The 24,736-nt window shown below is 58.0% G+C and overlaps 1 protein-coding gene across 2 annotated transcripts in view; it reads left to right on the top strand.

Annotated features, from left to right (window-relative positions):
* The window catches only part of CDH4 (cadherin 4), a 386,793-nt gene that overhangs the window by 317,492 nt on the left and 44,565 nt on the right, over positions 1-24,736 (top strand). For both annotated transcript variants that reach the window (XM_079783884.1, XM_079783883.1), the window contains exons 5-7: positions 10,235-10,390; positions 11,871-12,015; positions 22,473-22,645. In XM_079783884.1, coding sequence (XP_079640010.1) covers positions 10,235-10,390; positions 11,871-12,015; positions 22,473-22,645 — 474 coding nt within the window. The remainder of the gene's footprint in view (positions 1-10,234; positions 10,391-11,870; positions 12,016-22,472; positions 22,646-24,736) is intronic.

Below are 24,736 nucleotides of genomic sequence, written 5' to 3'. Positions count from 1 at the left end.
GGTTTCTGCTGCCATCCCAGGCCTGGCCAGTCTGCCGCCCAGTCTGTAGCCATGCAGCTGTGGACTGGTTATGGGAGCATCGGCCGCCGTTACTGTGGTCACACTCCCACCACCTCTGCTGCTGCACCACCGACAAACTCAGCCCTGGTTCATGGACAGTTCAGGACCCAGCCCACTGCTGACAGTCAGTACTCGGCTCTCCTTTATTGAAAACAGTGCTGACTGAGCACAGCCCTCCGCCCTCAGTGCTGACTGAGCACAGCCCTCAGTACTGACTGAGCACAGCCCTCTGCCCTCAGTGCTGACTGAGCACAGCCCTCAGTACTGACTGAGCACAGCCCTCCACCCTCAGTGCTGACTGAACACAGCCCTCCACCCGCAGTGCTGACTGAGCACAGCCCTCAGTGCTGACTGAGCACAGCCCTCCGCCCTCAGTGCTGACTGAGCACAGCCCTCAGTACTGACTGAGCACAGCACTCCGCCCTCAGTGCTGACTGAGCACAGCACTCCGCCCTCAGTGCTGACTGAGTACAGCCCTCCGCCCTCAGTGCTGACTGAGCACAGTCCTCCACCCTCAGTGCTGACTGAGCACAGCCCTCCACCCTCAGTGCTGACTGAGCACAGCCCTCAGTACTGACTGAGCACAGCACTCCGCCCTCAGTGCTGACTGAGCACAGCACTCCGCCCTCAGTGCTGACTGAGCACAGCCCTCCGCCCTCAGTACTGACTGAGCACAGCCCTCTACCCTCAGTACTGACTGAGCACAGCCCTCTACCCTCAGTGCTGACTGAGCACAGCCCTCCACCCTCAGTGCTGACTGAGCACAGCCCTCAGTACTGACTGAGCACAGCACTCCTCCCTCAGTGCTGACTGAGCACAGCCCTTCGCCCTCAGTGCTGACTGAGCACAGCCCTCCGCCCTCAGTGCTGACTGAGCACAGCCCTCCTCCCTCAGTGCTGACTGAGAACAGCCCTCAGTGCTGACTGAGAACAGCCCTCTGCTCTCAGTGCTGACTAAGCACAGCCCTCAGCCCTCAGTAATGACTGAGCATAGCCTTCAGCACTCAGTACTGACTGAGCATAGCCCTCAGCACTCAGTGCTGACTACCAGTCAGATGTGGTGTGGATCATCAGTTGCCGCCTCCCATATCCTCTTGACCACAGTCCTGCAGGGTTGGCATAAGAATCCTGTTTCAGGTGAGGACAATATGGAGAGGCAGAGAGGTGAGCCCCGTGGTGCCTTCCTTCCCAGGAGGAGCTGGGTGACCAGGCAAAGGAGAAAGCTTGTTCTGAATGGAATCACTGTCATTGTCCCAGTTTGGGTGACGTGCCCCTCCCTGCGCCCCTCACAGTGCCGGGGCAGTGCTCCCGGGGCCCATAGCAGGGTCCTCCCCGCCGTGCGTACAGGGCAGGTGGACTGTGTTCTCCAAAGGGGGCAGAGTGGGGCTCAGCAGAGAGGCCGAGCTGGTGGATGCCTCATCGCCCCATCTCGGCCTGTGTCCAGCCTCATCCCTCCTCACTGTCCCCCAAATGCCCCTCGGTCCCTGCCCATCCTCCACCCCTGTTGTCTTTCAGGGGCTGGGAGCTGGCCTCCATCCTCAGCGGGGACCTGCCCCCTCGGACTCCCGCCTGACCTCTCCCCCAGCCCAGCCCTGGTCTGGCTGCCAACCCCCCTCCCCCCCGTGCTCCCCGAGGACTGGACCCTGTCTGGGGCCACCGCAAACCCCAGCCAGCTGCACACAGACCGGAGACGGCGGGAACGTGAGTTAAGCATTAATGAGGCTGACTTTCTGACAACACTCTTGACTCTCCGTTTGGAGACAGAAATGGCAACAGGCAGGGGCAGGATGACAAATCTGAGTGAACGCTCAGCCCACCAGCTGTCTCGCCCTGTCACGCGTCCCATGGACCCTGCCAAAGCTGGCCGAGACGGTGAGCCCGGGCAGAATCCATCTTCCTGCCGCTCCGCGCATGTCTCCACGCCCTGACAGCCAGAGAGACTCCTGGCCCGGGTCTTTGGAAGGAAGAGCAGCCGCCCGGCTGCCATGCAGACAGCCCCTGTCGGCTGGACGCTGCAGGCCTGCCCAGACTGCCTGCTCCAGCCTGCTCGCTCCTCCAGGTCGCTGCCCAGGCGCCACAGGCCTGGTGCCCGTGAGTCACGCTGGACCCTTGGTCCTGAGCGCCGCTCTGTGGGAGACGGAAAGGAGGCAGTCAGGAAAGAATGAGCGAGGGAAAGCTGGCAGTGAGAGGGCTGTGAGGTGTGCCCCACTGGCTGCAGCTGGCCCCACGAGCAGTCCAGCCTCGGCTGCTCGACGTCTGGCTACGCCTCCCAGCCGGACACTGCAGAGGGCGGCCGGCCACAGTGGGAGATGCTGGGAGCACCCTGCCTGGCCCACAGGAGCCTGGCTTCTTCGCCCCCAGGCTCACCTCTCTATGAAGTTCACGGTTTTGCTTGTAGGAAACCCCTCCCCAACACCAGGATCAGGAGGTCAGGGTGGGCCCTGGCTGGTGGCTCAGTGGTTAGAGTGCCAGGCCAAGCACCGAGGGGTTGCAGGTTTGATTCCCGGTCAAAGGCACCTACCTGGGTTGCAGGTTTGATCCCAGGCCCTGGTCGAAGCATGTGCGGAAGGCAACCAATCTCTCCCTCCCTCCCTCCCTCCCTCCCTCCCTCCCTTCCTCCCTTCTTTCCACTATCTCCAAAGAGCAATGGGAAAAATATCCTCAGGTGAGGAATAGCAAAAAAAAAAAGGTCAGGGTGGGCGTTGGTGTAGGTCTGGCTGCACTTACCTGGCCAGGCCATGCTCAGGGACCCTCATGCTAACCCTGGGCAGGCGGAGGCTTGCCTTCCTGGGATGGGAAACAAGTCCAGTCACCCAGGCAGGGAGGTGGCATGCACCCACAGGGCTCCGGCCCAACTCTCCCCTGAGCCAGTCTTCACTCAGGTCCACATTTGAAAGAGAGATTGTCCCAGTGTGGCTCCTGGGCTGCCTGTGGGCTAGGGGAGGGGGGCGTCTTGCCTGACTGTCTCCCCAAGACCACTCACGATGGGGGAACAGTGCTCCCCAGGAGGAAGTCAGGCCTCTGTTGCCGGAGAGCGGGGAAGCCTGGCCATTCCCCGCACACAGTGGTGTCTTCCGTGCCCCACACCGGAGCCCAGCAGCCACCGCTGCTCACTGGCGACCGGAGGGCGTTTCCAGAAGCGTGGGACAACCCCCCACCCCCAAGGTCCTCCGAGCTTCCTCACGGCCTCATTCGTGTTCCTGCGACTGGGGAGTTTTTCATGATTTATAAAATGCAAAGCAACTGAGAACGATGATGCACACCAGTGTCTGTGGACACCACAGGTGCCTTTTCCCGCCACACACCGGGGTTTTCTGCTCGTTACAAGCCCCTAGTGAAAGCCATCGAAGGCTGGACTTCATCAGCGTGTAACACCAGAAACACAGACACGCCCGGCCTCTTGAGAGAGAAGTTCGAGAATCAGGGACGGTCATACGCATCCCTCGTCACCTGCGCCCCACGTTGTCCGGTGGTTTGATGAGAACGGTTTCCGTGGCTGGATGCTGCTGCCCCGGGCCGTGACCAGGGGTGTTTGGATTAAACTGCGCAGCAAGCTGAACGAGACTCCCACGGGGCTGTCATAATCGTTTTCAAAGGCTATTAACGCGAAGCTCTCGTCCTGGACCTCAGAGCCACGGCGGCGTTTTAGCGCGTGGAGCTTCGGCGGTCCCAGCGCCCCGAGCCGTGTGCGCAGAGCGGGCTGGAGTGGCTGAGAGGCGAGTGGCCCTGGGGAGACCTGGGGAGTCCACGGCTTCCTCATCTTCCCTTTGCTCGTAGAGGCTTCTTAGGAAGGCGGCGTACCCAAAACAGGACCTGCACCCCCACCCCTCTCCTCCCGGGCCTGCCCCCCTGTCTGCAGATGGGTTGGACAAGATGGGGCTGACATTCTGGGATTTTTCTTGAATGGTCCCCAAAGGCGTCCCGGGGTGGGGCCGGGGAGTCCTGGCTGTCCTCTTCAGAGGGGGGACCACACCTCGATTCTCTCCCAGACCCTTCCCCTTCTTTCCTCTTCTCCCTCCCCTTTCCCTGCTCTTTTTCTTGCCCCCCATACAGCAGCCCGGTGCCTGAGAGAGAGACCCCGCCCGCCCGACACCCTGCAGCCTCCCTCCCACCGGCCTGTGAAGCCCCGTCCTGGGAGCCCTCTCGCCACCACGCACCCTTAGGGTCCCTCTGCTCCGCCGCACCAGCTGGCTGCCGCTCCTCCACCAGGCAGTGTGCCCGTTTTGTCTGCTCACCCAAAGTTTATTGAGCACCTACTGTGTGCGTGCTGCGAGGCGTGGCTGTGCCGCCCTCAGGGACCGAGACAGCTGTGTTGTGTTTCTAGGGACCAGAAACTGGTGCAGGGAGTCCTTAGTGCTCAGAATTGAGGGCGGGCATGTGGGCGGGCGAACACGTACGCCTGAGAAAGGCCTGATTCTCAGCGTGAAAATCAAGCTGCCCCCATGGAGGTCTGGCAGCAGGGCTGGCCGAGGCTCCGGCGACCGCAGGTGCCTCTCGATGAAACAGACTCACCTCTGTGCTCCGTGGAGCCGGATTTTAAAAGAAAACTCCCTCTCTTGGACACTGCAGTCACGGCCGAGCGCAGACCCGCCACCTGCGTCTTGGCTGGTCCAGGGATGGGCGGGCGGGAGGGTGTTTCACTCCCTGAGACATGGGAGCTGTGGCGGGGAGCTCAAGTGCCCAACAGGTAACGAAGATAAGAATTCACAATCCGTTTTCTTGGGAAATCACTGAGTTTAATATCGCACGAGGAAAAAGAGCTAAAACACTTCACTACAAATTCTCGTCCAGTGGGGAGGGGTGACCCCGAGGACTTGGAAAGCATCTCTCACATGCTCCCACGCGGTCAAGGGGACCTTCCAAATGGTGGGCAAACCCACTCAGATGCACAGCCGTCGTCACCTTCCTGGAGGGCTGGTGATGCATGTATGCACACATGTGTGTATGTGTGTGCAGCTTGTGTATGTTTGCATATGTAAGTATGTGTGTATGAGTGTGTGTGCCTATGTGTGTGCAGTTTGTATATGTCTGTGCACGCATGTGTGTGCACGCCTATGTGTGTGTGCCTGTGTGTGTGTGCCTGTGTGTGTGCCTATGTGTGTGTGTGTGCCTATGTCTGTGTGTGCCTGTGTGTGTGCCTATGTGTGTGCAGTTTGTATATGTGTGTGCACGCCCGTGTGTGTGCCTGTGTGTGTATGTGTATGCCTATATGTGTGTGTGCCTGTGTGTGTATGTGTGTGCTTTATGTGTGTGTGCCTGTGTGTGGGCCTATGTGTGTGCAGTTTGTGTATTGTGTGCACGCCTATGTGTGTGTTTGTGCCTGTGTGTGTTTGTGCCTATGTGTGTGCCTGTGTGTGTGTCTGTGTGTGTGTGCCTGTGTGTGTGTGTGTCCGGGAATCGTGTGCAGCAGTGGACAAGACCAAACACTCCATTGGAACCTGACTTTCTCGATGACCCCCCGCCCCTAAGTTCTTCCACCAGGTCTCTCACTGACCCATTGTTGGCCCAGCGATCCTTACCACACTTTACAATTACGAGAGGGCATCGTTTTGTAGATGCCTCTACTGTGGGCCCGTGGCCACAGGAGGGCAGGGCCGTGTCTCAGTTCAGGGCTGGGCGCACAGGGCATGGGGGGGCAGTGGTGCCGGAAGCCGGGGGCGCTGGCGGGCACTACCTGCGGCCGAGGGCCTCTGGTGGCTGCGCCCTGATGTCTGTCCCCCGTGGTGTCCTCTCCTTCGGTGCTTCCGGGAGGTGTCTCTGAGTTGCTTGCAATTCAAGCACATGCTGACTTTTCTCCACTTTCAAGTTCATTTGAATTTAGGCAAACACTCCTCCTTGGGGGGATCCCGCCAGAATCCCTCAGTGGAGGAGGAAGCCGGCGCTCCCCGCAGTCGCCGGCACCGTGCGCTGTTTTAATGTAGATGTTCCTTTAAAGCAAACCGACCTTTCACCACCTGCGTGTCCTTCAATAGCAGACGCGGAAGAGCGGTGTTCTCGGGCGTCGACCAAGCGCGGGCCGCGGGCTGCTGGCCGTGCTCCTCGCTTGGGCGGGTGTGCCGCGCGGGGCCTCCCGTTTCCAGACCCACACACGGCGGCACTGGCCCCGGCCCGGCTCCACTCGCAGCACTTCCTCCCCGCACGGTACCGAGCGGGGCTTGGGGCCAAAGCCCTGGAAGCACAGCGCCAGGTGTCAGAAGGTGCCACTGAACGGCACCTGGAGAATTAGGCAAATGCACCAATGGTCAAATATAACGAGATTTCTCTGCAAAAATAACATCTCTAAAATACGTGGTGGGTTCTTTTCCGCAGTTTTATAATTAAATGTCCCTGTGAAAGACAGGCCATCTGGCCCAGAAATTGTAGAGGAAGCTGCTCTGGCCCTGGCTCACACGCCCTCCTCCATCCAGTGCAAGATAGCCAATGTTGTTTTCGGGCCTACTGTGCGCTCCAAGTGCCCTGCTCTTAATCTATAGTCAAAGGGAGCCCCTGGACTCACCAATATTCTAGAACAAGCATGTCAAGCTCGCAGCCCGCAGACCACATGCAGCCCACAACAAATATTTTTGCAGCCCAGCCAATATAATGGTATGTAAGAAACATTTTAATAAAAATTTCTTATCTTAATTTTTACAATATCCCACTGTACATAATCCTATATAATAAAAGCCTAATATGCAATCAACTGAACTACAGAACGACCTGTCACTGTGATGCACACTGACCACCAGGGGGCAGCTACTGCATTGAGCTGCCCCGTGGTGGAGAGTGCGCTCTCACAGGGAGCTGGGCTCACGGCTGGCGAGCGCAGTGGTGGTAATGGGAGCCTCCCCCGCCTCCACTGCATGCAGGCAGTAAGGAGTGAGGGGTCCCGGACTGTGAGAGCCCTGGACTGTGAGGGGGATATCTGACTGCCAGCCTTTGCCCTGGGAATCGGGCCTAGGCCAGCAGGCGGGCATCCCCCGAGGGGTCCTGGACTGTGAGAGGGCACATGCCAGGCTGAGGCGCCCCCCCCAGTGCACGAATCTTGTGCACCAGGCCTCTAGTTATTAATAACGAACTACAACATTCGCTAATGACTGATTACTATAATCGTGTTGCATTCATTTCCCTTACCTGCCTTACACGCAGGCGCACCACTTCTCTCCACTAATACCAGCAGCAAATATTTTAGCAGCCGATTGCCACATCATTAGTCTTGGACTGTCTTGTTTGGTGTGCGCAACAGGAAATATTTCACTTTCAGAGAACAAGAAAAATAGGTTTATTTGTGTGACGCTTATTAATTTGTGCAGTTAATCAGTGTCTGGTAAGTCAATGTTCAAGAAAAAATATTAATTTTTATTAACATGTTTTATTGTTTTATGTTAACGATTACTCATTTATTTCAGCCCTTTGTATTCAGCATGTCTCTATCAAAATAAATCTACGTTTCTATGGAAATTGAAGCTTTTGTTTTTTTGCGGCCACATAAACTTAAACCTTTTTATTTGGCCCATGTTAGCCTTTGAGTTTGACATGCTTATTCTAGAACCTTCCGCACTCCTGGAAGCAGAAGTGGTCCCTCACACACAGCAAGCCTTGACTGAGTGTTCCCTTCTCTCCTCAACACAGTGTGGTCTCTTTTAAGCTGTTCTCCAAACACCAGGCGGCAAACGGGCTTTCCTTTCTCTGACCTAGACTTGCAGCTTTTGCCCCGTTTCCCTGGTGACCAAGTCTTGGTGCAAACTTTCCATGAGTGGAGAAGATGGATCTCAGCCATGGAGAGCCACCTTTCTGTTCAACAACCCCTGGGAATGGAGCCAGGCCCCCAGAAAGAAGTCTCCCTGAGTCCCCACTCAGCTGCCTGGCCAGGGCTGGTCTGAGCCGGTCAGCCTTTGTGTCTGAAGGACGCCACCTGGTGGGCAGCAGGGAGGCATGTGACGAAGAGCGAGCGGAGGAGCTGGTCCTGGGGTGCCTGGCACTGTCAGTGAGACTACCGGCCAAAGACGGAAGGCCAGGGCCCAGCATGTCACCTCCAGCAGGAGGAACCGGGGTGGCTGTGCTGACAGAGCAAAGCCAAGTTCAGGGGTTTCTGGGCTCGAGGGGACAGTGTGGGGGTGGCATCTGTCCCCAGACCAAGGCCTGAAACCAAGGTTGACGTATGCTGCTTGGAGAGAGCCAGGGAGAGCCCTGCCTGACCACGGAGAGTGAGGCGGTCAGAGAGAGGATCCAGAGCAAAGACACTGCTCGCAGACAATGTGTGTGTGCACATGCACATGAGATGTGTATGTGAGTGTGTGCACACATGAGTGTGTGTGCATGTGTGTGTGCACATAAGTGTATGTGTGTATGAGTGTGCATGCATGCGTGAGCATGAGTGTATGTGTGTGTACAGGAGAGTGTGTGCGTGCATGAGTGTATCTACATGTGAGCATGTGTGTGGGCATGTAAGTGTGAATTTGTGTGCACATGAGTGGGTGTGAGTGTGTGTTCACATGAGTGTGTGCACATGAGCGTGTGTGAGTGTGTGTGTGCATATGAGCGTGTGTGTGCTTCCTCTCCGGAGGCCCCCACCCCGCAACCCTAGGCTTGCACGACCTACACATGCCTATGTAATGGAAGTCTTACCTCCTCCGACGGTTAGGTAAATGGAGCCCCCGTTTCCCGTCCTACCGAGGAGGCCGCTGCTGGACAGTCAGGGCAGGAGTCCTTGCCGCCAACTTATGCCCTCAGAAGGAGGCCCCGTTATCTGCCTTTTTAAATATGTTTTTACTGATTTTAGAGAGAGAGGAAGGGAGAGGGAGAAAGAAGGGGAGAGAAACATTGATGCAACAGAGAGCATTGCGGGCGGCCTCCTGCACAGCTCCGAGTGGGGGTGGAGGGCGGCCTGGGCAGGTGCTCTGCTCAGGAATCCAAGAGGTGGCCTTGGGATGCTCTCCTGATCCTGCGGCTCTTCGTGCAGGAATGTCACCAAGAAATGGTGGTCTCTTCGGGTTTGCTATTTCTTCGAGTCAAGTTCAAACTTTTACATTTTCTCAAAAAAGAAGTCATTTTTATTAAGATTTCCAACTGAGTTACCAATGAAGTAAATAACAACATGTTAAGAACTCATATTTTTATCTTACATTTGCCAGAGGTGCATCTGTTCTCTGGAGGATTTTCCTCCCTGAGGGCAGCTCTCGAATTGCTTTATCAGTTCTTCGTTTTCTGTTCCCAGAGGCGGGGTTTCTGCAGCCGCCTTTGCTGGCACCCCGTGTTCTCTGCTTGTCCTGCTGTGTCGCGCTCTCCTCACTGCGGCTCTGTTTCAAGGATCAAACATTCAAAGCGAAGGCTTTGCGATGGCTCCCCCTCGGGCCCAGTTCCCGGGCATGGCCATGTGGTAGTCCATCATTGTTACAGCTTTTAACTAGCCTCTGAATGCAGCTTCGATTCCTACCTAGCCCCATGGTTACTTCAGAATGTTTTTTAAATTCCTGGAATTCTGTAAGTGGCAGCATTAAATTGTAATTGCGTTATTCCAGTAAGAGGCCCTGCCCGATTCTGCTTAGTGGAATTTTTTTAGGTTTCACTGTGGTCCATTTTATTCCAAAATGTGATCCTGGTCCCTGGGCTCCGATGCAAAGCTGCGCCTTCTGAAGGCACGCTCCCAGTGCATGCCCGTGTCTGCCTGCGGGCTCTGTCAGCCCTGTCCTTGAGGTCGTCGCTGTGGCTCCCCTCCGAGGGACCAACTCAGACCCTCCAGGGCCTCTGTCCCAGGAGCGGGAAGACGGGATATTTTCTCCATCCGAGCACATCCAAACTTGCCCGTTGCCTGCCTGCAGGGATGAAAACTCAGCCGCATACATGTACTGGGCCCCCGCCTTTCTTCCCTCAGAGTCCCGTACTCTGCCGCCTGCTGGCTGTGGTCTTCGCCGAGGTCTGATGGCGGTCAGGCGTGTCTGTGCCAGGCCGTGGCCCTCGTCTCAGCGGAGGCTGTGTCCCCCACTCCCGCAGAACCTTGCCCCTGGAATCCGGGGTCCTGCGCTTCCCTGTTGCCTGGGGGTGCTCAGCAAGTCCCCCAGCACTGGCTGGCCCTCGGGTGATGGGCTCGTGGAGGAAGCACGAGCTGAGGCCTGGAAAGGCAGGCGGTGCGTGTGATGGGGAGCGTGTCCCCGCTCCATGGCCGCTGACCGTCCTCTCCCTCCTCCCTCCTCCAGATCCGGTCGGACAAAGACAACGACATCCCCATCCGGTACAGCATCACGGGCGTGGGCGCCGACCAGCCGCCCATGGAGGTCTTCAGCATCGACTCCATGTCTGGCCGCATGTACGTCACTCGGCCCATGGACCGGGAGGAGCGGGCCTCCTACCACGTGAGTCTGCACTCCGGTCCGCGCTGTGCAGGGGGCTCCCCGCTGAGCCTGCCCAGGGTCCCCGCGCTGTGCAGGGGGCTCCCCGCTGAGCCTGCCCAGGGTCCCCGAGGGAAGCGCTCAGCGCCCGCCGGGCAGGCACCGCGCCCAGGTCTTCACTCGGGATGAGAGTAGCCCGAGACCGTTCACTTGTACCTCCTTCCCAGGCCAAGGAGGTCAGGGTCCACGCCCACGTGGCTGCCCGGGTGCTGGTGGGGTCACGGCGGCTGTGCACTCGGGCCCTGGGCTCCAGCTCTGGAGAGCGCCCCGCAGCCTCCCACCCGCTGCCGTCTCCGAGCCGGGCCTGGGCGGAAGACAGCGAGAAAATGCAGGCGCAGGCCTTCCTTAAAGGGCCGCCTCCTGTCCGCTGGGGCCTCGCCGAACCTGACGTGGTGGCTACAAGGAGGGCACCTGGGCACGGTGGGCGCAGTGACCTCTCGCTCTCGTGCTCTGGTGGTGCCCGCCGGGCCAGGCTCCAGGCGAGACCTGGGCTCCCCCCACCCCCGACCTCGTTCTCTGTCCCCCCCAGAGACACAGGCCCCTCGAGGGCGCCTTGCTTGGGGTCTGCAGGGACCTCAGCCAGTGCTTGGGCCCCTGAACATCTGAGTGAGTGAGCAGAAGGAAGCGGGAGGGGCGCAAAGGCTTGTCCCCGCTCCCGAGCAACAGCGACTCCAGGTCTCTGCTAGCCCAGCCCCAGCATCCCCTTCATCAAGGCCAGGTGCCCCGCCCCAGGGCTCCGTCCCTGATCAGCTGGCGCCTCCAGTCTCACGGGCACCGGAGCTCTAGCTCCCGCGGGCCCAGGAGGAGGCCAGCTGCTGGTCAAGTTCACCTTGTTCGAGATTAGAGGATCCATTTCTGATTGTTGTGGTGGCACAGAAAACACCCTCCTGGGCCTGGGAGCCGCCCTCGCCTCCAGGCCTGACCACTTCTCTCCTTTCTGGCTGGAGCTCCCGTCTGGGTCTCCCCAGGCCTGACCTCCCAGTAGCAGGACTTACGGTCCAGCCCCAGGTTGGCCCGAGGGCTTTCCTTCAGCCGTGGAAGGTGGACCTGCACTTGGCTGTTGGTCTGGGCTGATCCAAGCAGGGGTCCCAGGTGGCTTCAGCACTGGGCCTCCGTCAGCCCCAGCTCCTGCCCATCACCCAATCCATCCTCCCATGCCCCCCCCCCCCCCACGGGCCTCTCCGGACCCCCCTCCCGCCTCCCTGCCTCCCTGCCCCCCGCCCCTCCCCGCCTCCACAGAAAAGGGAACTGAGGCTCAGAGAAGCTCTGTGAGGTGTCCCACCCCCACCCACCCAGCCTTTCCCCGGGGATCCAGAGCTGCTCTCTCATCCCTGCCCCAGCGTCTCAGGTCCCGGGGAACTTGCTGGCGCTGCTCCCCGAGGCGAGCAGTCCGGAGTGTCCCCCAGAGGCGCTCAGGCCCTGACCCGCCTGTGCTGCTTTCCAGCTCCGAGCCCACGCCGTGGACATGAACGGCAACAAGGTGGAGAACCCCATCGACCTGTACATCTACGTCATCGACATGAACGACAACCGCCCCGAGTTCCTCAACCAGGTCTACAACGGCTCCGTGGACGAGGGTTCCAAGCCAGGTGAGCCCGGCCCGACCGCACCCGGCAGCGGCCGGGAGGTGGGGGGGGGGGGGGGGGCGCACCACGATGAGCGCACCCGGCAGGTGTTTACTGAGCACCACTCGGGGCCTTCGCGGTCCAGATGGGGACAGACAAAAGTGAGCCAATCGAGGGCGTGGAGCCATCGCAGGGATGAGGCTCAGTCGGGGACCCTGTAGGCCAGGGAGGGCCCCTCCTCGGAGCTGACATGGAGGCGGAGAGCTGGCGTGTGAGAAGGAGCAGGAGCAGAGAAGGGCTGGGCCGGTGCGGTGCTGGAGGGAGGCTGGGGAAGGAGAAGGCACAGGCTAAGGTCCCGGGCCCGTGTGAGGTCAGACAGAAGCCTGCCGTTCGCAGTCTCCGGGACCACACTCGGGGTTTTATTCCAAACACCGCAGACAGCCGTGCGAGGCCAGACCTCCCGGCCCAGAGGGGTGAGCCGTGCCTGAGGTCTCGGTCCCCTCGGCCGGCCCGGGCGCCCCTCATCCTGCAGATCCGACCCAGCATCCATGACGACAAACACTCTGTCACGTGCCGCTCTGGCTAAGCCTGTGACCTGTGTGGTCTCTGGATCCGTAACTACCGAGAAGTGGGCCCGCCCGCTGGGCACAGATGAGACTCCAGGTTCAAGAGGGAACATGAGCAGCCCAGACCCGCGGTGCGGCTGTGGGTCAGATCCCAAGCCGACTCCGGAGCTCGGCCCAGGACCAGCGGAGCGTCGTGTCGGGGGCAGGTCACACGTGGGAGCGGGGGGAGGAGGAGGGGCTGGGCTGGTCAGACAAGTGGCCCAGGCGGTGTCTGCGGGTGCCCAGGTTTGAGAAGCACGGCCCGCACTGCGGTCTCCGATTGTGAGGCGTCGGACAGGGTCTGAGCCAAGTGCCACCGATGAGGCCCCGTGGGCTGCCGGCTGCACGTGGAGCTCAGACACACGCCGAACCATTTCACATGGTGCTGGCCCCCTGCAACACTTGGAGCAGAACTGTAGTAACACCGTGTCCCGTGTTCATCTGCACTTGGCTGGCCACGAGCACTGGTCCCAGGAGGGCTCTGGGCCCGGCCGCCTCCCAGCTGCCCGGTCCCCGCCCCGTCCGGGCGGAGGACAAACATGTGCCCTCACCCGCTGGCGCTGCGGGAGGCGGTGGTCATGGCTCCTACTTGGGCTGCTGTTCCTACAAGGTGAGCTGTGTCTTCGCTGGGCTGTCTCAGAACCCCGAGGCGAGCGCCAGCCGTGTGTCAGCGCAGGGAACAGGGTGTGGATTATTTCCGCCACAACCTTGGGGGGCTGGTCCCTGCAGTCCCTTGAGGGGCAGGTGAGCTGCAAGCAGACAGAGAAAGCAAACAGGGCTGCCAGCAGCCGCCTCCTCCAGAAGCCGGGGTGCGAGTGCGTGTCAGGCTCCGGGTGCTCGCTTGTTAGCAGGTGCGGTGGGGCCCAGGACATCCCGTAAAGGTGCCGGGATTTTCCGTCACAAATCAAACCTCCCGGGTCTTATTTTAAAACGAGCTGATGGAGAAAGTCTTCCCGTCATGCTCTGGCTTTGCTCGCGGGGATGAGAGAGGCAGACGTCGCTGTGTCTGCTCCCGGAGCCCGGAGAAGCCCCGCGCCTGGGATGGAGTGATCCGCCGCCCGCGGATCCTGAGATGGGCCCCCTTTCCCGCTCACTCCTGTGCCCTTCCGGGACTGTGTTGGACTAAATGTGTCTGACATTCAGAGCCGAGGGGGACCCCGAGTCCGTCTCCGGTCCCAGAACTGCCCTGGCTGCTGCCTTGGACCCAGCTCCGCGTCCTCACTCACGCTGGTCCAGGCCAAGGGGCTGACGTCCGAACAGAGCCCAGCCTGGCCTTCTGGAGGCAGGAGACTCCCGGGCCCTGGAAACAGTCCCCCGTTGCTTCCCTATCGGCGTAAATGCCACTACCAGGCTTACCCGGCCTGTGTGCCATAAAGAGGAACCCGCCAGGAAGGGGCGTCCTGGGTGCCAGGCTGGCGAGGGCTCCAGGTGGGTCCCACAGAAAACCAGGGGAGGGGTGTGAATACGGACTCAGCTCCGAAGAGTCTTCTAGGGCTTGGGTAGTTCATCTGGGGACATTAGCAAGCCAACATGGGGCTTCCCACCCCATGTTCTTTCCCACCCTCAGCCCCCCTCAATTTTACAAAACCCTCTGGTGTAGCTGGGTCAGACGGGCTCAAAGGGTGCGGAAGGCCTGGGATGGCCCTGTCCCTTCCAGGGACCCATGTGCTTGGTGGTCTGGGATCAGGAGCGCCCTCCCTCTGACCACAGCCTTCGCTCTCTTTGTAAGCAGATAGCCAGGCCCCCCGAGTGACCTGGCAAAGGGAACACATTGGTGAGGAGCTGGGAAGCCTGCGGTGGGAGCCCCCCGCATGGAGCCCGGGGCGGGATGGAATTGTCTGGAGCCCTCCTGGCCACTGCTTGACTGTCTCCTCTGTGTTGGTTTGTGCTTGGGGAGGCTTCCTCTTCTGTGGCCTCAAATCTTTGGATGTTAAAACGGTAAAGTAACCACTGGGCCCGGCCTGGGCAACATTGTATCCCAAACAACTGTTTGCAAAAGTAACAATAAAACACATATTGTGACTCCCAGTGACACAATGTTACCAGATCTGTACCAATAGCAACGCCTTCCTGCCACCGATGGAACTGTCCCCTCCCTTTCTTATAATACCCATCGCCTTCGTCTCTTCGTTGGAGCTATTCGGGCTTTTGCCCGAATTAGTGACTTCAGAATAGCCGTTCTTGTTGATCTCAAGGAATGCTGTTGCCTCTCCCTCCTAAAGGCCTTTCACTTCAGCTTAGCACTAAGTGCATGCTAGTGAACGGAACCTGATGCACACCGGGCGACGCTCGCCGTCAGTCCCGCGAGGCAGCGGGAGTCTGGGAGTTATCTGGGAGCGTCCACTCCCATGTGGAGGGAGGGGGACCTCTGCCAGGCCTGCAGCATCCGGCAACTGGCCAGCGCTTGTCCTGCGACTCCCTGAGTCACTCACTCCCTGCCACACTGCCCAGCAGCCAGCTCTCCAGAAAATGAGGTCTCAGCGCTCAGGGCAGACCTCAAGGCCGTGTCCTCACAACCAGACCGCCCCCCTCTCACCCCCCCCCCCCCCCCCCCGCCGCCACACAGCTCCAGCCCTTCTCCCAGTGGCTCCCCACCCAGCCCAGCCCAGTTTCTCGAGCTTCCCGAGCAAAGATGCTTCGTGTTACCTTTTCTAAAAGGGCTCTAAGTGGGACTCCTGCTTCTCTCACCCCTTATAACTGTGTGAAGGTGTGTGCTTTAAATTTTTTAATTAACGTCACTTTGAAATATTAAATAGCGGAGAAACCTACAAGCAGCAAACGAAGTCCAAGAAACCTTCATCCATATAACTCGGGTTCTGCGCTTAAATAGATTATTCTATTAGTGAGCCCATTTACTTATTAATTTATTTCTGGGCTGGCGGAGGACCCCCGAGATGAGCACATGGCCCAGTGCTCAGACGGCGCGCACACTCGGAAGTCATCTGAATATTAAGAATTCAAATCTTTAGCCTCAGTGATTTGAGCAGAAAGCCAATTATGGGGCTGAATTAGTTTTCAAATTAAACTGCAATTTGAAGCTTGTGAAATTAATCCTTTAAGGCGCCTGGCAGTACCTACAGGAGCCCCTCGGAGGCCCGGCCCGGCCGCCTCTGGCCGCGGCGTGACTGATAAAGCGAAGTCCGGAGCCAGAGCCCTGGCAGGGCAGAACACTCCGCTCCCGTCCCGTCTCATCTGCTGAGAAAAACGCCAGCCTCTCCTTCTCCGGGGCAGGGGCTGAGGGCTCCCGGGGAGGGGCGCCTCTGCTTCCCCAGCCCAGGCGGCCGGGCAGCCTGGTCCCGTGATGGCACTTGCTGCAGGGCGACCGCTCCCTCAGCAGAGGGCAGGTGTGGGGGCCCCGCACAGATTGTTTCCAGGTGGCCTGGCACTGTCCCCGAGGCCCTGTGGCATCGGGGGCTGGGACTCGAGGCTGAGTGTGGACTCACACCCACCAGCTGAAGAAGGCAGGGGCCAGGAGGGGACCTGGTGCCAGGGTCACGACCGCCCAGACCCAGCCACCGGCTCATAGCCCGGTGCCCAGCTCACGGGGGGCTCTTCCGCTCTCCCCGTGACCCCATGAGGGACACCTGGCTCCCAGAGGAGGAGCCCTGGCTCTGAGAGGCTCGGGGACAGGGGAAGCCAGGTCCTGGGAGTGACAGAGCCAGGGTCTGACGGGATGGAGCACCGAGCCCCGCTCCAAAGTCTCTGAGGCCACAGAAAGGCCGTTGGCGGGCAGGTCTGCCTGCCACAGGGCTTTGTTAGCCGGCACGAGCCCGCCTCAGCCTCAGCCAATCCCTGTGGTGGTGGAATGGAGACCCCCAAAACCACGTCCACCCGGAACCTCAGATGGGACCTTTTCCGGAAATAAGGTCTTTGCCGATGGACCCGGTTAAAATGAGTCCGGCAGGGTGGGCCTGAGCCCCTGTGGCTGTGCCCTTATGAGAAGAGGAGATTGGACACTGACGCAGCGGAGATGGCCACGTGAGGATGGGTGCAGCCGCAGGCGAGGACTGCCACCAGCAGAGGAGGCCACGCCCAGCCCTGTCCCGCGGGGATTTAAAGCGGGCGCATAGTAGGTGTTCAGTAAACAGGTGTGAGGACTGACCCTTTGTCGTCCCCATGGGCGCCGGGCACAGCAGTCTCTGCCACACGTCTGTGACCTGCTCCTTCGGGCCAATTCCCAGATGTGGGTTTGCGAGGGGGCACATGGGAGGAGCGTTTGGCACGGACGGCCAATCTGCCTCCAGGACTGAGGCCGTGCGGGCAGGTCCCCCCAGTAGGTCTCATCCTTATTTTAAAACTAGTGGCCCGGTGCATGAGATCCGTGCACATTAAAAGGGAATTAATTAGAGGAAATACTTTAATATTGCTATTTGCCCTTTCTCTATAATAGAAGTGTCAGAGATGAAAGAAAATTAGTAAAATGTATATGAAAACTTTCCTCCTGTCAGAGTCTGGGGTGCGCCACGGGACCCAGAGTCAAGTCCCCACCCAGCTGCATGCACCTCAAAATCGCACGAGACCCAGACCCGGCCGGCCCCACCCCCATCAAACCCACTGGGCAGGGGGCACAGCCTCAGGTCCCCCAGCACACGCCAGGCAGGGGCATGGCCTGAAGTCCCCTGGCCCGGGTCGGGGTGGGGGGGTGCGCCTTGAGGTCCCCCATCAAGCCCCCCTTGGCAGGGGGTGCAACCTGAGGTCCCCCATCAAGCCCTACTGGACAGGCGGGGGTCACAGCCTCAGGTCACCCGCCCCAGCCTGGCACCACGCAGCCTCAGGTCCCTGCTGATCACTCGCTACACCTTGTTACGGGAACCCTGCCTCCGCTGTGGGTGCAGCCATCTTGTGACAGTGTGAGGTCAATTTGCATATTACCTCTTTATTACATAGGATTCTGTTTGCTCATCTGGTATGTGCAAAATTTCTTCCCTTCATCTCTTTGATCACTAACAAAGTTGATTGTGAAGTTCAGGCTCTGTGGCTGGGATGCAGACCGGAGGCGTGTCCAGGGGCAGGGCCACCGTGGGCATTGTACTGACTGAGATATCCAGTGAACACACACTGATTACTGTGAGTGTGTTCTATTTTGCAATCAGAAAAGAATTATCAAAAGTATGCCATTTGGTTTCTAAAAATCAGATTTCTGAGCTTAGCCAAGAAGGCAGATGCCCAGATCTAAGACAATTTTGTGATGAGCCTGGAACGGAGGGCGGGTCTTGTTACCAGCCAGTCATCTGGGCCCCCAGGTGGCGAATGCCCTCTTTTTGACTGTCTAAATAAGCCTTTGTCTCACTTTTATTTCTAGAAAGCTCAAAATAAAGAATTCTGTGTTGTCCATTCTTTTCTTTCATCCCATTGTTTTCTGGCACCCATCATTTCTACTGAGAAATTGGTTTTAAGGCCTATAGTTCCACTAAAAGTTTTATGCCATTTGAAAAATTCTCCAGCTGCTTTTAAATTTATCTTTTTTAACTAAATTTATTGGGATGGCATTGGTTAATAGGTCACATAGGTTTTAGGTGTAGATTTCTATATTGCAAGATCTGTACATTGCACTGTGTGCCCAACACCCGAAGTGACTTTTTTGTCTTTGGTTTTAGCAGTTTGATGTGATGGGACTTGCTGTGGGTTTCTTCATATTTATCCCACTTAGAATTTTAGTGCTTCTGCCATCTGTGGCTTGACGTCTCCTTGGTCTGGGAATTTTTCAGCTATCATCTCCTCCAATATTGTGTCTGCTCCACTCTTCCTCTTGGGTCCTTCTGGGGCTCCAATTATACATACGGTAGACCTGCTCATGTCTCAAGTTTCTTACGCTGAGTTTCTTATGCTTTGGTGCATCTTCCAATTCATTGACTCTCTCTTTAGTTATATTTAATCTGCTTTTACATCTACTCAGTCTGATTTCAATACTCTTTCAAATATAAATTTTCTGTGTTGTTTTTTTTTTATAGTTTCCAGTTCTCTGAAAAAAAAAATCCATCTCATCATTTTAATTCCTTGAACATATTGAGCTGAGATGTGTTTGTTTTCAAGTCTGCTCCCACCTGCCCTGCCCCTGCCTCTCCGGGGCTGGCCATTGCCGGCTTTCCGCTCCGTTTCAGTTGGTTTGTGTGCTTGTACACCTAGTCAGTCAGGCACCGCCTCTTGCGTAGGAAGAATTGCAGAGATCATTTGAGCTCTGTAGGATGTCATCTCTCTCCATGGAAATTTACTTTTGCTCCCGGCAGGGGACACTAATAATCTCTTACCCTAAGTTACCTCTGTTAGAGCCTATTTATTCCCAGGTCATCCTCACTCCTAGGGTGCTACCCTTCAGGGTCCGGCCTCGGATTGGAGAGTTCTCTGGGGACTTTCCTTCTGGGCAACCCTAAGCTCAGGTCATTTACTCCTGTTCCCATACATCTGTTGAATGTTCGATGTAGCTCTTCAGCTGTCAGCAGCCAGCTTTGGAATCAGCAAATGTCTTCTAAGAAAAGATGACCCCAGGTATTTATCTTTTATCTGCATTACTTGGTGGTTCTTTAATGCCTTTAAGCAGGTGTTTTTATTTTACACTAGAGGCCCGGTGCACAAATTCGTGCACCAGTGGGATCCCTTGGCCTGGCCTGCGGGATCAGGCCAAAACCAGCTCTCCGACATCCCCTGAGGGCCCCGGATTGCAAGAGGGCGCAGGCCAGGCCGAGGGACCCCACCGGTGCATGATCAGGACCAGGGAGGGATGTGGGAGGTTGGCCAGCCGGGGAGGGACCACAGGAGGGCTCCAGGGTGTGTCCAGCCTGTGTCGCTCAGTCCCAAATGACCAGACCCCAGCAGCAAGCTAACCTACCAGTTGGAGCGTCTGCCCCCTGGTGGTCAGTGCACATCATAGCAAGTGGTTGAGCAGCCTTAGCATATCATTAGCATATTACACTTTGATTGGTTGAACAGATGACTGAACACTTAGCATATTAGGCGCTTATTATATAGGATTTTTCCTAGCTTTTCTGGTTTTCCTTGGGGAAAAGACTGGTATAAAAACATAGCCCACCATTTGCTAAAAAAAGAACTTCCTGGATTTTTTTTTTAAATACTTAATTTCCCTCTGGGGAAATTCTGCTGATAATTAAATTCATTAAAAGTGGGTTTACACACAATTCTTTGAGAATATATTCATTGCATGAAATAAGTGGGAGAGGTACTTGGAGAACTTTTTTCTAGGGTTCTCAAAACACAGACATCCTTTTTTTTCCTAGAAGACAATAAAGATGTGTTAAAGAATGAATGAATGAATGAATGAATATCCTAGTGGGCGTGACATTTTGGTCTAATTACAACCAATCCTATACAAAATCCAATGAATGAATTAGCCTTCTTACTGTCCACCCTCCAACCACCAATACTTCTGACTTCTAACAGTCTGCTTTCAGTACATGTCTTAAAAACACAAACTTGATCACTCATTCTCCTGATGAAAATACAATCCTGGCTTCCCTGTGATCTTACAATAAAGTCCAGAATCCTCACCGTGGGCCCCACCATCCTCAGCCCCATCACGCCGCATCCTCCTCTCTTCCACAGCACACAGAGCTCGTCCCTGCCCCAGGGCCTCTGCCCCTCCACCCAGGGTCCTCCTTCCCTCCCCCACCCCCACCGCTCTCAGAGAGGCCTTCCGGTTCCTCTCGAGTTCCCCTTCTCGCCTCGCTCCATCTGTGCACACACGGACCTTCTTTGTTCCCGCAAAGCCCTTGTCCTAGTCGGCAGTGATGCATCTCTCCTCCCTCGCTCCCCAGCACGTGAGCAGCAGGGTACGGAGTGTCAGTCATTCTCACTGCGATGGTCTGAGCACAGAGCCTGCTGTCCACCCCCAGCAATTGGGGCGGCAGCTGGGGCAAGTAACCCCAAACAATGGAATGTTATTCTGCCATGAAAAGGCACGAACCTTGAAAACATTCGGCTTGGTGAAGAAAGCCAGACACACGGGCCACAGAGTGCAGGGTTTTGTTTGTAGGAAGTGTTCAGAAGAGGCAAATCCGTAGAGACAGAAAGTAGGTCAGTGGCTGCCAGGGGCCAGGCAGCGGGAGGGGGCTGGCTGCTCAGGGATACAGATTTCCTTCGGGTGATGGCAATGCCCCAGAATTAGATTCCAGACAGTTGCACAACTGTGAATAAACAAACCCCTGACTTGTGTATTTTTAAAGGGTGAGTTTTATTGTATGTGACTTATCCTATATAATAAAGAGGTAATATGCAAATTGACCCTCATGCCCTTGCACGAAATGGCTGCCCCCATGTGGTCAAAGATGGCCACCACAACATGGCCGGCAGAGGAGGGTAGTTGGGGGCAACCAGGCCTTCAGGGGAGGGCAGTTGGGGGCGACCAGGCCTGCAGGGGAGGGCAGTTGGGGGCCATCAGGCCTGCAGGGGAGGGCAGTTGGGGGGACCAGGCCGGCAGGGGAGGGCAGTTGGGGGTAACTGGGCTGGCAGGAGAGGGCAGTTGGGGGCAACCAGGCCGGCAGGGGAAGTAGTTAGGCGTCGACCAGGCTGGCAGGGGAGTGGTTAGGGGGTGATCAGGCTGGCAGGCAGGTGAGCGGTTGGGAGCCAGCAGTCCCGGATTGTGAGAGGGATGTCCAACTGCCGGTTTAGGCCCGATCCCACAGGGGTCCTAGATTGGAGAGGGTGCAGGCTGGGCTGAAGGACACCCCCCCCCCATGCACAAATTTTGTGCACTGGGCCTCTAGTTTATAATAACAATAGCATAATATGCTAATTAGACTGGACAGCCAAACGACCTTCCGGATGAAGCTGGGGCTGTCACTGTGGCTGCAAAGGCCGAGGGCAGCCACCGCGGCTGTGAGGGCCAAGCCCCTTGCATGAATTTCATGCATTGGGCCTCTAGTATTTCAATAAAAATATATGCCTGTGTGCCCAGCCAGTGTTGCTCAATGGTTGAATGTCAACCTATGAACCAAGAGGTCACTGTTCAATTCCCAATCAGGGCATGTGCCCTAGTTGTGGGCTTGATCCCCAGTAGGGGGCATGCAGGAGGCAGCCAATCAATGATATATACATGCATGTGTGGGGACAAATGGGGGGGAAGGGCTGTGGCCCCCATGCCCATAGGCCTTTTGGTTTCCCAGAAACCTCTGCAAACACCTCCGCCTGGGTCACTGGCTGTGCCGCCCTGGGGGAGGGATTACTGACCCACGGGGCCTCCCGAGGCCAGAAGATGGACAGACAGAGGACATGCCAGTGTCCCCTGCAGACCTCATCACTGGTTCGTGGATGGGGAAGCTGAGGTACTTGCTGAGGGAGGGAATGGGCTGTTCACCCAGCCCCGGCTCTGAAATGAAGCCAGTCCCTCCCCCCACGCATGCCCCGATTCACCCCTTCCGACTCTGAGTCCCATGCACAGCCTCCCTCTCAGGGCTGCCCTAAGTCTGTTCCCATGTGTCTCCTCAAGCGCTGGTTCCACACCTTCCGTGGACCCGGCAGGGCCAGGCCTCGAGTTCCAGCACACGGCACCCTGCGTGGGACCTGTCGGGGCTCGGCAAACACCGGGCCGGGCCGTGGTCCCAGTGCCTCGCAGAGCACCGGCTGGGGCCCCAGTGCTGCCCCCATGCTCTTCTTGCTTCTCTCAGACCCCGGTGCTCCCCCCCTGCGAAAGGAGGCAGTCCGAGCAGCTGGCCTCAGAGGACCGAGCGCTGGGAGAGACGCTTCGGTGCTTCCACCCGGGGCAGTGCCCCCCTGATGATTGGCAGCCCAGGGGGTGGGGAACGGTGCCTTACACCCAGGCTCCAGAGGTTCTGCGATCGACCAGTGATGTCTGTCCTGAGTGAGCAGGTGTGGCCGCGGCCCTTATGCAAACCTTTTCCCTCTGAGCAGCTTTCTCTGTTCCAGGCACCTACGTGATGACCGTCACGGCCAATGATGCCGACGACAGCACCACGGCTAACGGGCTGGTGCGGTACCGGATCCTGACCCAGACCCCACAGAGCCCGTCCCAGAACATGTTCACCATCAACAGCGAGACGGGGGACATTGTGACAGTGGCCGCCGGCCTGGATCGAGAGGTGAGGTGGGCGTCGTGGCCTGGGGAGAGACTGACTCAGCTGGTTGTGTCCCCTGAGCCCCTGTTCCACAGAGGACATCAGAGCTCCAGCGTGACCTCTCCAGTGGGACACACTCCCAGAGGCACTGGGATGCGTGTTCTGGGTGCCTGGGACAGAGCCAGGATGCGTGTTCTGGGTGCCTGGAACAGACCCAGGATGCGTGTCCTGGGTGCCTGGGACAGAGCCAGGATGCGTGTCCTGGGTGGCTGGGACAGAGCCAGGATGCGTGTCCTGGGTGCCTGGGACAGAGCCAGGATGCGTGTCCTGGGTGCCTGGGACAGACCCAGGATGCGTGTCCTGGGTGCCTGGGACAGACCCAGGATGCATGTCCTGGGTGCCTGGGACAGAGCGAGGATGCGTGTCCTGCTGGCATGTGTGACTTGGATGGCAGTGGGGACCCCAAGTGCCGTGAGCCTAGACCTCAGACTCAGCAAACCTGCCAGGTCTTGTCTTACCACGTTGTCACCACCCGTGCCTTCGAAATCAATAAATGCCAGGTTGTGGCGTGGCAAGTGCCACTCGCCCCTGTCCTGGGAAGTGCCCGGTGGCCAGGCAGCCACGGGAAAGGTCATTTGTGCAGGCTGGTGACTCAGCAGGAGGCAAGGCGCCCACAGTGGCCTGCTCATGGCCGTGGGCACCTCAGAGGATGTCTCCAGACCAGGCACCTGCCATCTGTGCAGTGGGCATAGCCTCGCCAGCCTCCTGGGCTCCGCAGGGATGTACAGAGGCCCTGCGGCCCAGCCAGGACTGGCAAAGACGGTGTGGGTGGGGCTTCATGGGGGAGGTGGGCCGGGACCCTGGGCTCAGGGTGGCCTCGGCCAGTCCGGGCCCCTCCATCTCGTGCTTGGAGGCCCCACCACCCTCCCGATGCCGCGAGCTGCCTGCTCCGCCCATGAGGCCTGCAGCGGCAGGTCAGGAGCCCGGCCTGGCTTCTGGGAGTCTGTGTCATTCGCGGGGTATCCTGTGATCTGACACCAGGGGCCCTCAGTGAGGTCCACCCACACATTAAGCAAACCAAACATCATGCCGGACTCCCCCGCTCAGGGTGGCCGCCTGCCCTGGGGAGCGGCTAGAGCAGCACCCCTTTCTCCACGCTGTCACCTGGCCCAGGTGCTCTCACTCCCGTGGTGATCTGACGGGGCCTGTGCATACACGTGCTGGGCCACTCACCCCTCCAGGAGGCCCAGGCCCTGCTCCATGGAAACTCTTTCCCCGTGTGGGCAGGGGGAGATGGGGAGTGAGGGGGCAGGGGGAGATGGGGAGAGAAGGGGGAGATGGGGAGAGAAGGGGGAGATGAGGAGGGAAGGGGGAGATGGGGAGTGAGGGGGGCAGGGGGAGATGGGGATCAGGCACAGGTTCTCTCTCACCGCCCTGTAACTCCAGAGTCCAGGCTGTACGTCCTCAGCTGGTGATTCTACTGCCCCCCTTGCCCTGGGTGTGTCCCCCATTCTGCTCACTGCTCCCAGCAGACCTCACCCCTCTACACAAGAGGGGCAGGAGCTCAAGTTCAGGGCTCGTTGACTTGCAGGCAGGCAGATCCGGCCCCGCCAGCGTGGCAGAGCCTGCCCTCCGTGGCTGCACCGGAGCGCTCTGTTCAATATTTGATGAGTGTGTGGTGAGTGTATGATGAGTGTGTGGTGAGTGTGTGGTGCATGGTGAGTGTGTGGTGAGTGTGTGGTGAGCGTGTGATGTGTGGTGAGTGTATGGTGAGCGTGTGGTGTGATGAGTGTGTGGTGAGTGTGTGGTGAGCGTGTGGTGAGTGTGTGGTGAGTGTGTGGTGAGTGTGTGGTGAGCGTGTGGTGTGTGGTGTGTGATAAGTGTGTGGTGAGTGTGTGGTGAGTGTGTGATGAGTGTGTGGTGAGTGTGTGGTGCATGGTAAGTGTGTGGTGAGCGTGTGATGTGTGGTGAGTGTATGGTGAGCGTGTGGTGTGATGAGTGTGTGGTGAGTGTGTGCTGAGTGTGTGGTGAGCGTGTGGTGAGCGTGTGGTGAGCGTGTGGTGAGTGTGTGATGAGTGTGTGGTGAGCGTGTGGTGAGCGTGTGGTGAGTGTGTG

The sequence above is a fragment of the Cnephaeus nilssonii genome (genome assembly GCF_951640355.1).
Source record: "Cnephaeus nilssonii genome assembly, chromosome: 11".
Lineage (NCBI taxonomy): Eukaryota > Metazoa > Chordata > Mammalia > Chiroptera > Vespertilionidae > Cnephaeus > Cnephaeus nilssonii.
The sequence above is the reverse complement of the archived record's forward strand: the minus strand, read 5'-3'. Positions and strand labels throughout refer to the sequence as shown.